Source organism: Protobothrops mucrosquamatus, unplaced genomic scaffold (assembly GCF_001527695.2).
Source record: "Protobothrops mucrosquamatus isolate PMUCROS unplaced genomic scaffold, P.Mucros_1.0 scaffold272, whole genome shotgun sequence".
In the NCBI taxonomy this organism is placed as follows: Eukaryota; Metazoa; Chordata; class Lepidosauria; order Squamata; family Viperidae; genus Protobothrops; species Protobothrops mucrosquamatus.
The window spans coordinates 88,460-102,307 of record NW_015386617.1 but is presented as its reverse complement, the minus strand read 5'-3'; the positions used below and the strand labels follow the sequence as shown (position 1 = coordinate 102,307).

Genomic DNA, 13,848 nt, shown 5'->3' with positions numbered 1-13,848 from the left:
ATAGACTTTAAAATCTATGTCTCTTGGTATCACAATTCCAAAAACATTTATTGTTTGCGGGGGGGAGGGATGGTTTGTTTAAGTTGCAAACTTCTAGTTCAAGTTTTAAAATAGCACTACGTAATAATTAAGACTGATTTAACCAATTAATCAGTAGTTGAGATTGGCTTAACTGATTTAACAACTAATTCAAATAAATTCTACATAATGTATAACTCAAAATTTGGAAAACTAATCAAGCAATTACTATAAACGGAATTTTATTCATCCTACTAACAATCCTATCCATTGATGAAATAAGATTTTGATGAACTCCTTTTCCATTTTTTATTTATATCATTAAAGGGTCAAATTATGGCACAATGAGCCTATTCCATAGGCAATATGATGGCTTCTTTTAAAATACATATGCACAATGTTAACAATATGCTCAATATTCAAAGGATCACCTAGAATTACATAGTTGTTAGCTTGTTAGAGTACGTGACACTGCTATATCCATGGTATTATTTCTGTAACATATCTCTCTCTTTTGGCATATATGTAATCAGATAATCAGTCAGGATAAAGCAGTTTAACGCATAATTGGAATGTCAAAAATTACAAACGAATCACAGCCATCTGCATCTGCAACCTACATGAAATTATTCACCCAGCCTAGATTAAAAGGGAAACAGAGTACTTTAATAGAAGCAATTTAGATTTTACCATGGTTTTTTTTTTAAAGGTTCATTTGCTATAGCTATTCAATTGCTGGGAGTCAGTTTTGTGTAGTAGTTAAGGCATCAGGCTAGAAACTGGGAAATTGTGAGTTCTAGTCCATCTTGGGCACGCAGCCATCTGGGTGACCTTGAGTCAGTCACTTTCTTTCAGGCCTAGGAAGGAGGCAATGGCAAAACACTTCTGAAAAACCTGGCCAGGAAAACTGCAAGTCCAGACAGTTCCTGAAAATCGGACACGATTGAACAGAAGGTTCCAATTGCCTGTATGCATGTTTCTATAGCTCACAATTCTGTCTCAGGCTGTATTATATAAATAGATATTGAAGCAAAACACCATAGAACACTCCAAATCTCTTTAAGAAACTTGTTTCTTCAACATTCCACTACTAGAAAAGGTGCAACAAAGAATGTTCCCATTTATACATACATGGAAACTATCTAAAAGCTGGATCAAAATTGTTAGAGGACATTTCTATATACTGATTGCTGGTGCCCATAAAAATTTATGGGGTGCAAAACTCTGGATGCATATCAAAACAATCCCAGAAATGTTTGCTTTAAGTAGCTGCAACCAGGTCCTATATTTGTGCTCCTGTATTTGTGCTTTTGAATCTGAAGCATTGTAGAGCCCTAATTATTTATAATTAGAATGCATTCCAAGATCTTTTAGCCCATATCTAAATGTATTAGGGCCTTTATTATGTACTCTTTTCTTGTGATGTCCTGCTGTTACAATGACCTTTTCAGATGCTATTATTACTATGTTTCAGAATATTCGATCAAAATATTAAGCTATTCAACATGCTACCAGGTCTTAGAAAAGGATCGTTTCTTCAGCAAACTGATATTGAACACCCTTGCTTTCTTAAACATAGAGGTCCAACTGCACAATATATTCTTTCATAATAATACTATATAGCTAGAACCAGAATGGGAATCAGGAAAAGAACCACAGGGAATGTAAGACTTGACAACATTATTTAGGTGAGCTAGTCCTGCTGTTATATATTTAACCAGTTCTTTTACTAAACAAATCATCTGATTATGAATCTGTAACTAAAAGACAGGCACTTTCTATTTAGGAAGCTATAACTCAAAAATAAGCAATATGATGATCAAATTTATTTTCATACTATCTTTATTTAAAGGAATGCCTCTGGATGCCATATTTAACCTTCAGTCATTGTTAGAAAATAAAAATAATGGATACTAGTAGCCCTGACTTTGGAAGTGAAAGAAGAAAAAATCCAGTGGTGGGATGACAGGGAACAGAATCATCAGTTTGTTTTTGTTGTGACTTTTCATATTTACCATGATAACTGTTAAATAGCTAAAACTTCCTAATATGATTTCAAATTTATAAGAATGCTATTGGCTCAAAACATTACTGACTTCTGATATAATTAAACATCTTAATGTAAGCCTAGTCATATTTAGAATTTTTACACATGATTGCCACTAAACTGACATTGTAAGTGCTATTTTCAGGAATACAGTAAATGTTAACTCAAAACATACTTGCTTACAATCACACCTAATACACAGGCCTGGTAATTTTTGCTTTCAGCAATCTACTTTAGAATACTACCAAGAAAAGCAAAAAGTTGTATTTCAATAATCTCATGTTAAAACCAAAAGCAATGTTATTCATGAGAAATTTCTCATACTGAAGATTTTTCATACTGTAAGGAATAGATGCAAGGCCTTTCCACTGATTTCATATGAATTTGTGTTAAAATATCTGCTAGTTGTCCACTTCCAGTCCACTTCTAAACATTTACAAAACCAAACCATCTGATTACTAGATAATTTTGTTTCTTCAGCTTCATTTTTCCTTAAATGATTTCCCCCATTAATTATGCGGTAAACAGTATAATTGGATAATACTTTTTAGTCTTCAGTATGTTGCAGTTAATATCATCTTACTTATACATCCTCTTTTTATTCTTGCTTACCAACACTACCCATATTTAACTGAAAATTTGACTTCTTTGACCTTATCTACACGGTTGTTATCTTGAAGTCTCTTAAGGATGAACCTATGCTAACCTACATAAAACAGACTCTTGTGCTGCATACAAGGTTAATATTAGTTTCAAGGGAATACAAAAATTTGGAAGCATTAGCTTTTCCTGCACATTGAAAATTACTAAATTCATAGCTGTTATCATTTCCAAACAAAGCTCAGACAAAACATAAACAATGAGCATAAAACTTACATAATCATGAAAGGCTTTAGCTTCACTTGAGTGTTCACATGTTTCACGTCTTTCTGGAGCTGCACAATAGAGATCCCAAAACACACTAAAAATAAAAAAAGAATGCTCAATTTGTAACTTATATTTTTTCAGGTATATCCCGTCTATACACATATATTATAGTAATTACTACTTTATTACCCTCTTCATACTGTGAAAGCAAAATGTATGCAGCATTCACATTCTGTTGGGACTACACATACTTAAGAATAATTACAGTGATAGCCTAATTGATTGCTATGCAGATAAATATCCTAATACTATAATTTAATTTGTGTTAAAATTAAAACATTCAAGGATCAAGCAACTGATAAGCATCTAAGTATCAAATAAAGCCTGTCTTTTTTAAGCAGCAATATTTACTCCAGAGCTGTTTAACAGTTGAGATGGGCAATTCTTGTCTAAAAACATTTGAAAATTGCTGATTTTTGTTATCATTATATCATTAGAACATCATACAAAGTCATAAACAATTTTACATTCTGAAGCTCCAGGAGAGATTTTTTTTATATAAGGGAGAAGAGAACATTGAAGACACATGGTAGCTAAAAGTCTCTTAGATTAAAATATTTATTAATTATAAATACTATTATAATACATATCTATTTAAAAATGAGTATCTAACCTAAGCTCTTATTTCTAGCTTTAGTTTTCTTTTGCACTAATTTGTAAAAGTACCCTGGTATTTTTGTCTTGAGCTCTGCTTCTGGAAATTTCAGACATTTTCTCTGCAGATTTTTTGACAACAATACAGCATTGCTTTCTTCTAAGTTTTTTTTTCAACTTTCTAGTCTAGACTACAACCCTGGAATCCTCTGGTGGTCACCTAGTTTAGAGACTCGTTCCATCTAATACAAAAAAGTAAGACAACTGTAACTTAAATCCTTTCCTTATTTAATAAACATAACATGCTTTTGAAACCAATTAATAGTATAGAAATTAAACATATATATAATATTTATTTTTCTGAGTCTGAAGTTGAAATCCAGATAATGGCAAATTAGTATATGCTCTGAAATCTAGCATTTAAAAGGTGGCTAATCTTATTAGGAGCAGTTCCAAAGCAAAGTCTCTTCCATGCATGTTTCACAAATGATTAGCAGCAATTCTAAAAGTGTACAAGTGTGAGAAAACCACCACTGTGCTACTCATTAAAGCATTCTCTTTTTTCATGAATCTGAAAAAAATGCAACTGCTTGAAAGAGGCCAATCATTAAAGTTAAAATTATTCTTAAAGCAGCCATACCATTTGTTACACTGAGATGGAAGCATGAAAATTAAAGAAAATGTTTTAATGAATATCATATAAGGATTGTACTTACACTTACATGATAACATCCTCTAAATCATTTCTGATACATGCACAGCCCTATTTTCTTCTGCAAAGGATTTTCTCATTTGTGTCAGTGGCAGGTGCCACATAGAAGGATGTGCATGTATAATCTCCTCTTATCCTAAAATTAATACTGTTGCTCCTGTATACAGAATTCTTCTCTGTACACATATAGAGGAATTGACAGCAACATTCACTGGCTTCAAAATGGTGGGAGTAACTGGGCAATCAAAGCCCCTGTCCTTTTTTAAACAAGAGTTATGCACAATATGTGCATATAAATTAGGTTTAATCACCTGTTCACACTGATCATTTTGAAGCCAGTGATTGGCACTCCAGATGCTCCCAAATATTAAAGAGCTCTGAAGTCAGAAACCTACTTTGTCTCTAACAATAACAATTTACATATATACGTGCTGGCATTTCTGCAGAATCCTAACAAGCAGTTGTCACATCAAACTAATTTAGGTGTATGTTTGTAGTTCTATGGGAACATCTAAAGGGGGCAAAACATAGATCTGGAAAATGAGTATCAATCCTGCTGAAAGAAAAATGAGCAAGGTTAAACTGAAATAATTGCATAATTAATTTTATCTTTTCCAGCAAATGAAATGATAGTTCAATATTAAATGAGGTTGACACTAATCGTCCAATTAATTAGCAAAATTTCTTGTTATCTTTGATAAAAATCAGATTTTGTACAAGTATAATAATTTAACAACCAACACAAGCTTTGTAAACTGAAACACTTACCACCACCAAGAGTGCAAGAATCCTGGGGGTTCGCCCAATGTGATGTTTTTTTCCCATCTTATCTAAAACCAGTGCAAATAATGATTATTTATTTAGGCAAGATAGATTCACATGAAAACAATGATAGCATTTAGCTAAAATGAATTCAAAGATGGATCTTTTAAAATCAACACAGATCAATTTTAAAACGTGTTTCAAATGTTGTCTGAATATGTGTTGTCTTCTGTATCTGAGGGATTAGGTAAGTTTGAGTGTATAGGCATAGCTCTGTGTGTCCGAGTGACAGAAAAAGAGACTAAATATGTGCAGAGCAAAATACACACTCAGTTCACCAACCAGCAACTAACTATTGATTCTTTTTTTCCCTTATCTGCTAGCTATGGCAACTGTTTTACACTGCCTGAAAGTACAGCCAGCTTAATCTGTGTTTTTTTGTAGAAATTTGGACTGGCTCATTTCTTGTAATTATGTTTGCCCTCATGTGTTACATTGTTTTTATCCCAGACATTAGCTAACACTCACTCACTTTCTGTCTGTCTGTCTGTCTCTTTCTCTCTGCTTAATTTTTTTTCTTTTTCATTTGGCCTTAAAATAAAGACTGTTCTGACAGTGATAAGCAACATGATATGTAACATGATCAATAACATTGCTACAATTTTTAAGGCCTTAAAAATTATCACAACCAATAATTATAAAAATGGATTTTTATACATTTTTCATTTAAATGTTTTGTATTTAAATGTATTTATATATGACAGAGAACCATGATTTTCTATAGAGTCACTAATAATTTTTAATATAAAAAAGTTGACTAATACTATTAATCCAAAATTAAGAAAAGACTATAGAAAACATACCTCTGATAAAAATGTTTGTGCAGACTTCTGTGCTCCTACATGGAGAAGATATTCATATACATATAGTGCTAACCTGGAAACAGAAGAAAACCTATTAAAATTCTAATTATTTAATAATTCCAAAATGAATATTGTAAGATATATTAAATAGAGAAACATGTAGTAAAGATGTTATTTTACATCCAAAATATTAAATATGTTCAAAAATCCTAGCAGAGCTTAAAAAGCTTTTATGCAAAAAGCAGTCTGTCAATATTTTATTATCTTGGACATATGCCCAAATGGAGAAATGTTCAATTACTATTAATCTATATTTATCCACATAAGCTATGCTTACAGTAAACAATATACCATATCTGTAATTACAGCAGCACAGAACATTGATAAATACATTCTTAACCATGATGCCTTTTCAATTCTTATCACATTATTATTACGGTTGGTTGCACAGCCAGTCAGATATTTAAACTGGATTTGGTGTTTTTATCCATCTATCAAGGGCTTCCCATGGATATTGTTGTTTGTGTTAAAGACATCATCATGGGATGTTTTCATTTTTTGCACTTTTGCAATGGGCAAATAACTTTTTTTTACTATAGACCTGCTGGAACTACTGCACTGGCCCTAGTTGTTTGCCAACAGCAATATATGTTATTTCAGGCATGTTATAAACAAGATGAATGTAAGTTTGGATCTAAAGGCCCATCAGATTTCAACCTGCTTGTTTTTTAATTCTTAACTTGAGGGTCCCAGTAGTTTTTACTACATTTGAATGCAGCCAAGAGAATGATCCTGATAGGGACTCTTTACTGGATACACAAAAGAAGTTGAGGCTTTGTAAACCAAGGAAGAAATACAAAAAATAAAACAAGGTAAGACTTAAATTGTGATTTTTAACTGGATTTACAAAAGAGGTCTGTTAAAGTCTTGAAGAAATATTCATGACGGAAGAAAGGCAGGCAATATATGAATGAATTAAAGTTCAAACTTGTTAGAAGTAAAAAAAAGGAATATAAGTTGGCATCCTTGATCAAAGTTAAAATAAAACATGTTTTTATAAAGCTCTCGTAACTCTTTACATATTTTTTTGTCAATACTAGGACTGAAAAATCAATAATGGTTAGTCAATATGGTTTTGCATATAGAAAGGTTGGGCTACAGAATAAGAAATGTTTGTAACTTTATAGGAAATGATGTAGTTATCAAAGATTGCCTATTTCCTTAAAATATTCCTATCTAGCACAACAGTCTTCTGAATTAGAGGGTATGTTGTAGATATGTTCACGTGTCTCATGCATTATAGCTTAAGGAGGAGCTAAAGGCCACCCACACATTTAATGTTGGGACATAGGTTATTTGGCCATAAAGCAACTGCCAAGAGATAAATACTATTGGTAAGCTTTAGCACTTTGGGAATGCAACTTATCAAAACATAAATACAGTAAATAAAGTTTTATATAGAGTATAAAGAGAAATAGTAACCAAATAAGAGACACCCACATCTTTTTTTCAAAAATGAATAACAACAAATAATTCTCTACAAAGCTACTATATTTTTCTCAGATTTTACAGAAATTAGAATAATCTGGATGATAGGATTCTTCCAATAAACATTGCAGATTTTTCTCAATTTGACATCTCAGTGATTTTACCTTACACCTTACAAAGTCCTACAAACAAAAGCTTACTTTTTAAAAGATTCCCCCCAAAAAACACTAGCTTTACCTAAATTAAGTGTAATTTTTAAAAATAACATGTATAGCCTATTGCAGTGATGGCGAACCTTTTAGAGACCGAGCGCCCAAACTGCAACCAAAAACCCACTTATGTATCGTCGGGTGCCGGGTGGGTGTGGCTCATTGAGTGGGTGTGGCCCATTGAGTGGGCGTGGCTGCAGTGGTAACCGCAGACTGGGTGGGACTAAAAAGTTCAATCAATCAATTCCAACTTTGCGAGATCTTTTTTTTCCCACGAGAAGTTGAAATTGATTGATTCTTTTTTTTTTTTGCACACGGCACTGGAGGCCTAAAGCGAAAAAGTTTTATAAAACCCAACTGAAGGCCTAGGACTGGGGCAACGTTGTGCGTGCCCACAGAGAGAGCTCTGCGTGCCGTCTCTGGCACCCATGCCATAGGTTCGCCACCACTGGCCTATTGTGTCTTATTATTTTTCCTAACTCCTTCACATTTCCATTTTAAGTAATATATTTACCTGAATACTGCTTGTAGTTATTTGTAAGCTATTTTTTCCCCAAATAATTTAAAGGTGGTATGGTGATAGACATAGATTTGGTGAGGTGCTTTCTTATAGTTCAGGCTGTTTTTCTTTTTGGTAAACATGGTAAAGTATCTTGTTGACTAACACTTTCAGCTATTATAGTTTTGGATAATTTTATACTCAGTTTCATTTAAATGAAAACCTATTGAATAAGAGTAGGAAAGCAATAATAGGGGATTATCCAGCGTCTGTTCATTGCTAGATCAGTGGTCCCCAACCTTTTGGGCACCAGGGACCGGTTCCATGGAGAGAGAGAGATTTCCATGGACCGGAGGGTGTGTGGTTTTGTGTGCTGCCTGCATCTCCCAGATGGGGCTTTGCTTGTTTGTGCGGACTTGTTGCTGGCATGCCGCGGCCCGGTACTGGTCCACGGACCGGGGGTTGGGGACCCCTGAGTTAGATTATCTGGAAGATTTCTACTGGAATCTTACTAAGTTTATATATTTCTTTTTACACATGTCGGTTATTAATGGAACTCTTGCAGAACATTTCAAAGAAAACGACTCAATCTTGTCATCTACTGGTAGGGGTGTCCCTTGGGAAGCAAATATAAATGGCTATCAAACCTCTATCCTTTTTTTACATGCCTTTGATTTATACAATGCATACTAAAAAGAAGTGGGTCTTAAATCAATGGGTCACAAATATCGTTTTAATATTGCTGATCCCTCTGCCAATTACATAAAATACTATCTTCTATTAGTACTAAATACTATTACTAGTAGTAGCATTATAAATATTAATACTAAATACTACCTACCTAATAGCTACTAAAATACTACAAAATATTTTATATATTTATTATTTTTATATATTTTGTATAACTAAAGTAATTGCGTGAATCTTTTATAAGGTTCCAAAATAATCTGCCTTTTTAAAAATCAGACAATAATTAAAACATTTAAGCAAATGTAACTTATAGCTGTACTACATGAGGGATTACTTCTATCTTTAAAGATTTCCCCTTGACAATGGAAATCAGGAACAAAATATACACAGAAGTCTATTCCAAAGTGAACCATGATGAAAAGCTGTTATCTGCACTAGAAACCTTGAATTCATAATTTTAGCCAGTGTTAAAAATTTGGAATAAAAATATTTATAGCAAAATAAACAAGTTATCTTCATATTCATATTCATTCAGTTTATATTACAATATATTACAATATAAACTGAAACAAAATAATTCATTAAAGAAATTAATCAATTATCAGTTAATAAATGGCTGGGCATTATTGTTTAAGGACATTTATATTTATGACAACATTTATATTTAAGACTAATATTTTCACAAATGAGCACTGCACACACAATTCAGTTTATGTTGTACCATATTCCCTAGCAATCGAAGTAACAAAGCAGAAGCCCTTAGCAAAATCTGACTTTTTTTTTGGGAAAGAAAGCTTAATGAGCATTTATGCTGTTTTGCAATATTTGTAATTATTTACATTAAGAAAAGACCCTTTACAATATTTACAATAAGATTTACAATATTTTATTGTAAATATAATTTACAGGTTAAAAAAACTTTACTTCTGGATAAGTAAAGAGATTCCATAAACAGATCTGCAATAATTCTACTACAAATTTACTAATAACCCTTCAGCTAGAAAGGTAGGGATCAATCACACTGGCCAAAGTAGTTTCAGAAGTATCCAGCAATTTTTGAGTATTTATCAGCCCAAATATATCTCTTAACAGATGTCTCCCATCTAATTGTTAAGCAGATTTAAGCAGCATTCTTCCCCTTTAAAACTCTTGTCACAACCTCTTGTTAGGAATGGTAGTGTTGTAACAATATGGGTATTTTTCTTTGCATGGAAATAATTATAATTTGTGGAAGTGGCTTTCCTATACACAAAAGTTCTTATTTGTACCCATCTCCTCTCCTCAGCTTTCCAAATGCAAACTATGGCTTTTTTCCAATGGCCATGGAAGATATCTCTATTTTCTTCTATGTAACAAAACATGCATCTGCTCGCCTCTTGTGCTTAAGCACAGTAGGAATAATGGGAGGGGCAAAATATACCAACTTGTGGTTATGTGATCAAGAAGGGCTTAAGAATAGTTAGAAGAGTGCTGCTCAATTATATCTTCCATAGATATATTAGGGGATTCTTTTAAAGAATATTTTTCATGCAGCCCCCAGCTACACCCAAATAATTTTTAAACCTGAACTTTCCTCAATCAGTTTCTCCTACTGTACCAAACTTTATCTTGTTCAATTGACAGAGGCAGAAAAAAAACCCAATGTATTGAGCCACCACTCACAAACAACTAAGCCATCTCTTCACTACATTATCCAGGCCTTTTGATAAATATGCTACTGGGATTTTCTCGGGGCCCAATTTTTGGAGCAACCTTTCTGTTCTGTGAGGAAGAGTTCAAATCCTCAACTTTGGTCAGGTAAGGTGAGAGCTGATGCTCTTGTGAGAGCATCCTTTAGGGCTTGCCATGACTTCTGGTGTTCCCTTGTCCATTCCCAGACCATGTTTTTCTGAGTCAGTTGATAAAGTAGTCTGGCTAACAGAGAGTACAAGGGGATCCAAAGTGTAGCAAAGCCTGTGATACCCAGAAAGGTTCTTAGTTGCTTCTCATTGCTGGGGACTTTGAGAGCGGCTATCGCCTGAAGGCGGGATGATTGCAGGTGATTTTTTCCGTTTGAGGATGTATCCCAAGTATTGGACCTCAGGAGACACCCACTGCACCCTCTTACAGGATACTGTATATCCCTTGTCTGCAAGGTGATTGAGGAGGTCAAAAGGCCAACTCATCTTTTGGTCTTTTCCTGCTATAAGAAGGTCATCAATGTACTGGAGGAGAGTGGTTTCTCAGGGTGAGAAGTCTCTCAAGTCCTGGGCCAGAGTAGCCACAAAAGCAGTGGGGCTATTGCAGTAGCCCTGGAGCAACCTAGTCCAGGTTAGTTGACACCGGAAGCCATTTTCGGGGTCTTCCCATTCAAATGCGAAGTAGGGCTGTCTCTCTCGGGCCAATGGGATGCAAAAGAAGGCATCCTTCAGGTCAATCACAGTGTACCAAACTTGATCACTGGACAAGGTGGTCAGTAAGGTATATGGGTTAGCGACTATAGGATGGAGGGGCTGGATCCTGGAATTAACCTCCCTTAAATCGTGAATAAATCTCCAAGTCCCATCAAGTTTTGGAACAGGAAAGATCGGAGTGGACCATGGGGACTGGGTCCTTCACAAAAGGTACATTTTTGAGAAATATATCAATTTGGGGTTTCAAGCCAACACGGTCCTCCATTTTAATTGGATATTGGCAAATTGTGATAGGATAGGCCTGGGGAATCAGGAGGGCTCGGTGTGGAGAGGCAAATTTGGCAAACCCCCGCGTTCCCAGGTACCACACATTGGGGTTAATTTTCAAATAATTGGGGATCCTTTGACTCAAGGGGTCATTTAAATAGCACATGTAAGCTCGGGCTGGTGGGGTGTCCAAACTCACTCCAGCAAGGGAACATTTGATGGTAGCTCCTAATTTTCCAAGGTGGTCCCACCCCAGCAAATTCAAAGGATACTGAGGAAGGACCAAAAAGAATGTTTGATTTGGGGTCCTTTGTTGACCTGAACAGAGGGGGGAAGGCTATGGGGAGCAGCCTCCTCCCTTCCAGTCATTCCAACAATAGGGGTGGTTTCTGATGACAGACAAGGAATTTCAATACTAGTAGGTGGCACCAGTGTCCACCAAAAAGGAATATGGCTTTCCCCTCCCCCCTATTTTTTCCACCAAGGGGTCAGGGAAAACAAATCACCCTGCGGAGGCCCCTCAATAAATCTCAGGATAGAACTCTGGGGCAGAGACTGACATTAGGTGCTGGGGGCCCCTCAGTGGGCATGAGGAAGCCTCCCTTCCTAAACCCCAATATGAGCAAGCCTCTTCCTCGGAAGCTTCTGGTGAAGTTTCTTCGTGGGTCACTGCCCTGGGGAGATTCGTTCCTCCACTGGCCAAACCCCTTACACCTAGCAACTGATTCTGCTGCAGGGAGCCCTGATTGGACTGATAGGGCTGTCTTTTGCCGGGGTAGGGGCCTGCAGGGCAATGGCCAGAAGAGATGCCTGTTTTCGCATCTTTCTGTCCTCTTTCTTTTCTTCCTCCTCTTCCCTCTGTGCAAACATCGTGAAGACAGTTTGAATCAGAGTTTCAGGATCTTGGGTAGTAGGGGCTGGTAATTTTTGCAATTTCTTCCTAATATCTGGGGCACTCTGTCCCACAAAGGTCATTTTTAATATGACTTCGTTCACAGGGAGCTCTGGATCAAGATCCATGAATCTCCTGAAGCCATCTTTGAGACGGTTTAAAAAATCGGTTGGGGACTCTTTAGCTTCCTGGAGAATTTGGTGAACTCTATGGAAATTCACAGCTTTAGGCACACCTTTTTGTAAGCCATGGCCTCTTGGGTATGACGAATGATGGTAAACCTGTCATTCGTATTTGGGTCAATTTCGAAGATGGGGGCAAGAATTATTGCAGGATCTGGCCATAACTCAGCTGAATCCCTATCTACTATCCCTTGGGTTCTAGCAGCCGCGTAGTGAGCAATAGCCACCTTAAGAACTTGGCATCCCAACAATGCTGACAGAAGAGTGAGGAGTGCTCCCAACAATGCTGACAGAAGAGTGAGGAGGTCTTAGAACATGGATTTGTGAATAGTAACAATCCTTTGGACTAATTCAACGTATTGTTGAGGTGCTTCCTGGTAAGGGGGAAGACCTTCCCACCAATTAAAAAGATCACTTGTTGAAAAAGGGGTGTGTATGTAAGCTAATTAGTTTCCCATCGGAACTTGATGAAGTGGTGCCAAGACTGATGGGCCTCGTTGTTTGTCTGGTCCATAGGGTTGTCCTGCTCAGGTATGAGGAGGACTCAACAAAGGGACCTCTAACTCTTCAATACCTCCAACTGCCCCTTCCTCATACCGTGCGGGCAAAGGAACCGGAGCAGGCATCACATCCAGTGGACTCGGCGCCACGGGGGCACTTGGAGAAGCCCAAGGAGGAAGAATGTGATGGTAAGGTGGAGGAAATTCTTCCTTTTCTTCAACTTTGATTTTCCGAAATTGGGGTTTAAATTTATGACTGGACAGACTTTTGGAGTTTTAGCCCTGAGGCCATAAGTCTTTTGAATGTCAGTCCGAAGGGCCAAATTAGAGAAAAAACCTACATAAAGTTCTTCTTTGATTTTTCCTTCCATTGCCAACACAGTTAGAAGATTTTGCAAAATTTCCGGATTCACCGTTCCCATGGCAGGCCATGGGGGTTGATGAGATCCAAGAAAATAGGTTGGCCAAACGGAAATGCACAAAATTTTAAGCTTTTCTTTCTTAAATGTTACTTTTGCTGCTACAACCGGTCTCAGTACTTTCCAGTGAGCTAAAATGCAGCCCAGAGGAGTGCACGGTTTAACCTTCCTAAATTCAGGTTCATTTGCTTGGTGCAAACTACTTTTCCTGTTTCCCATGAGTCCCAAAAGATTTCTTGGACCTATCTCTATCTACCCTGGAGACTACTGGTTCGGGGTTGACCAAAACCCTCTTATATAGGACTACCAGTTTGGAGTTTGGTCAAAAACCCTTTCTTATATGGGCCTACTTACAGGGGCTACTTTACAGGGGATTCTTAACAAGC

The 13,848-nt window shown here is 36.2% G+C and overlaps 1 protein-coding gene across 1 annotated transcript in view; it reads right to left on the bottom strand.

The window, feature by feature from the left end:
* Positions 1-13,465, bottom strand: part of SSBP2 (single stranded DNA binding protein 2) — a 95,733-nt gene extending 82,268 nt beyond the window's left edge. The window contains exons 1-5 of the mRNA XM_015814666.1: positions 13,385-13,465; positions 12,241-12,642; positions 5,924-6,025; positions 5,067-5,128; positions 2,942-3,026 (exon numbers count right to left, since the gene is read on the bottom strand). Of these exons, the coding sequence (XP_015670152.1) occupies positions 2,942-3,026; positions 5,067-5,128; positions 5,924-6,025; positions 12,241-12,642; positions 13,385-13,465 (732 nt within the window). The remainder of the gene's footprint in view (positions 1-2,941; positions 3,027-5,066; positions 5,129-5,923; positions 6,026-12,240; positions 12,643-13,384) is intronic.
* Between the last annotated feature and the right edge of the window lie 383 nt (positions 13,466-13,848).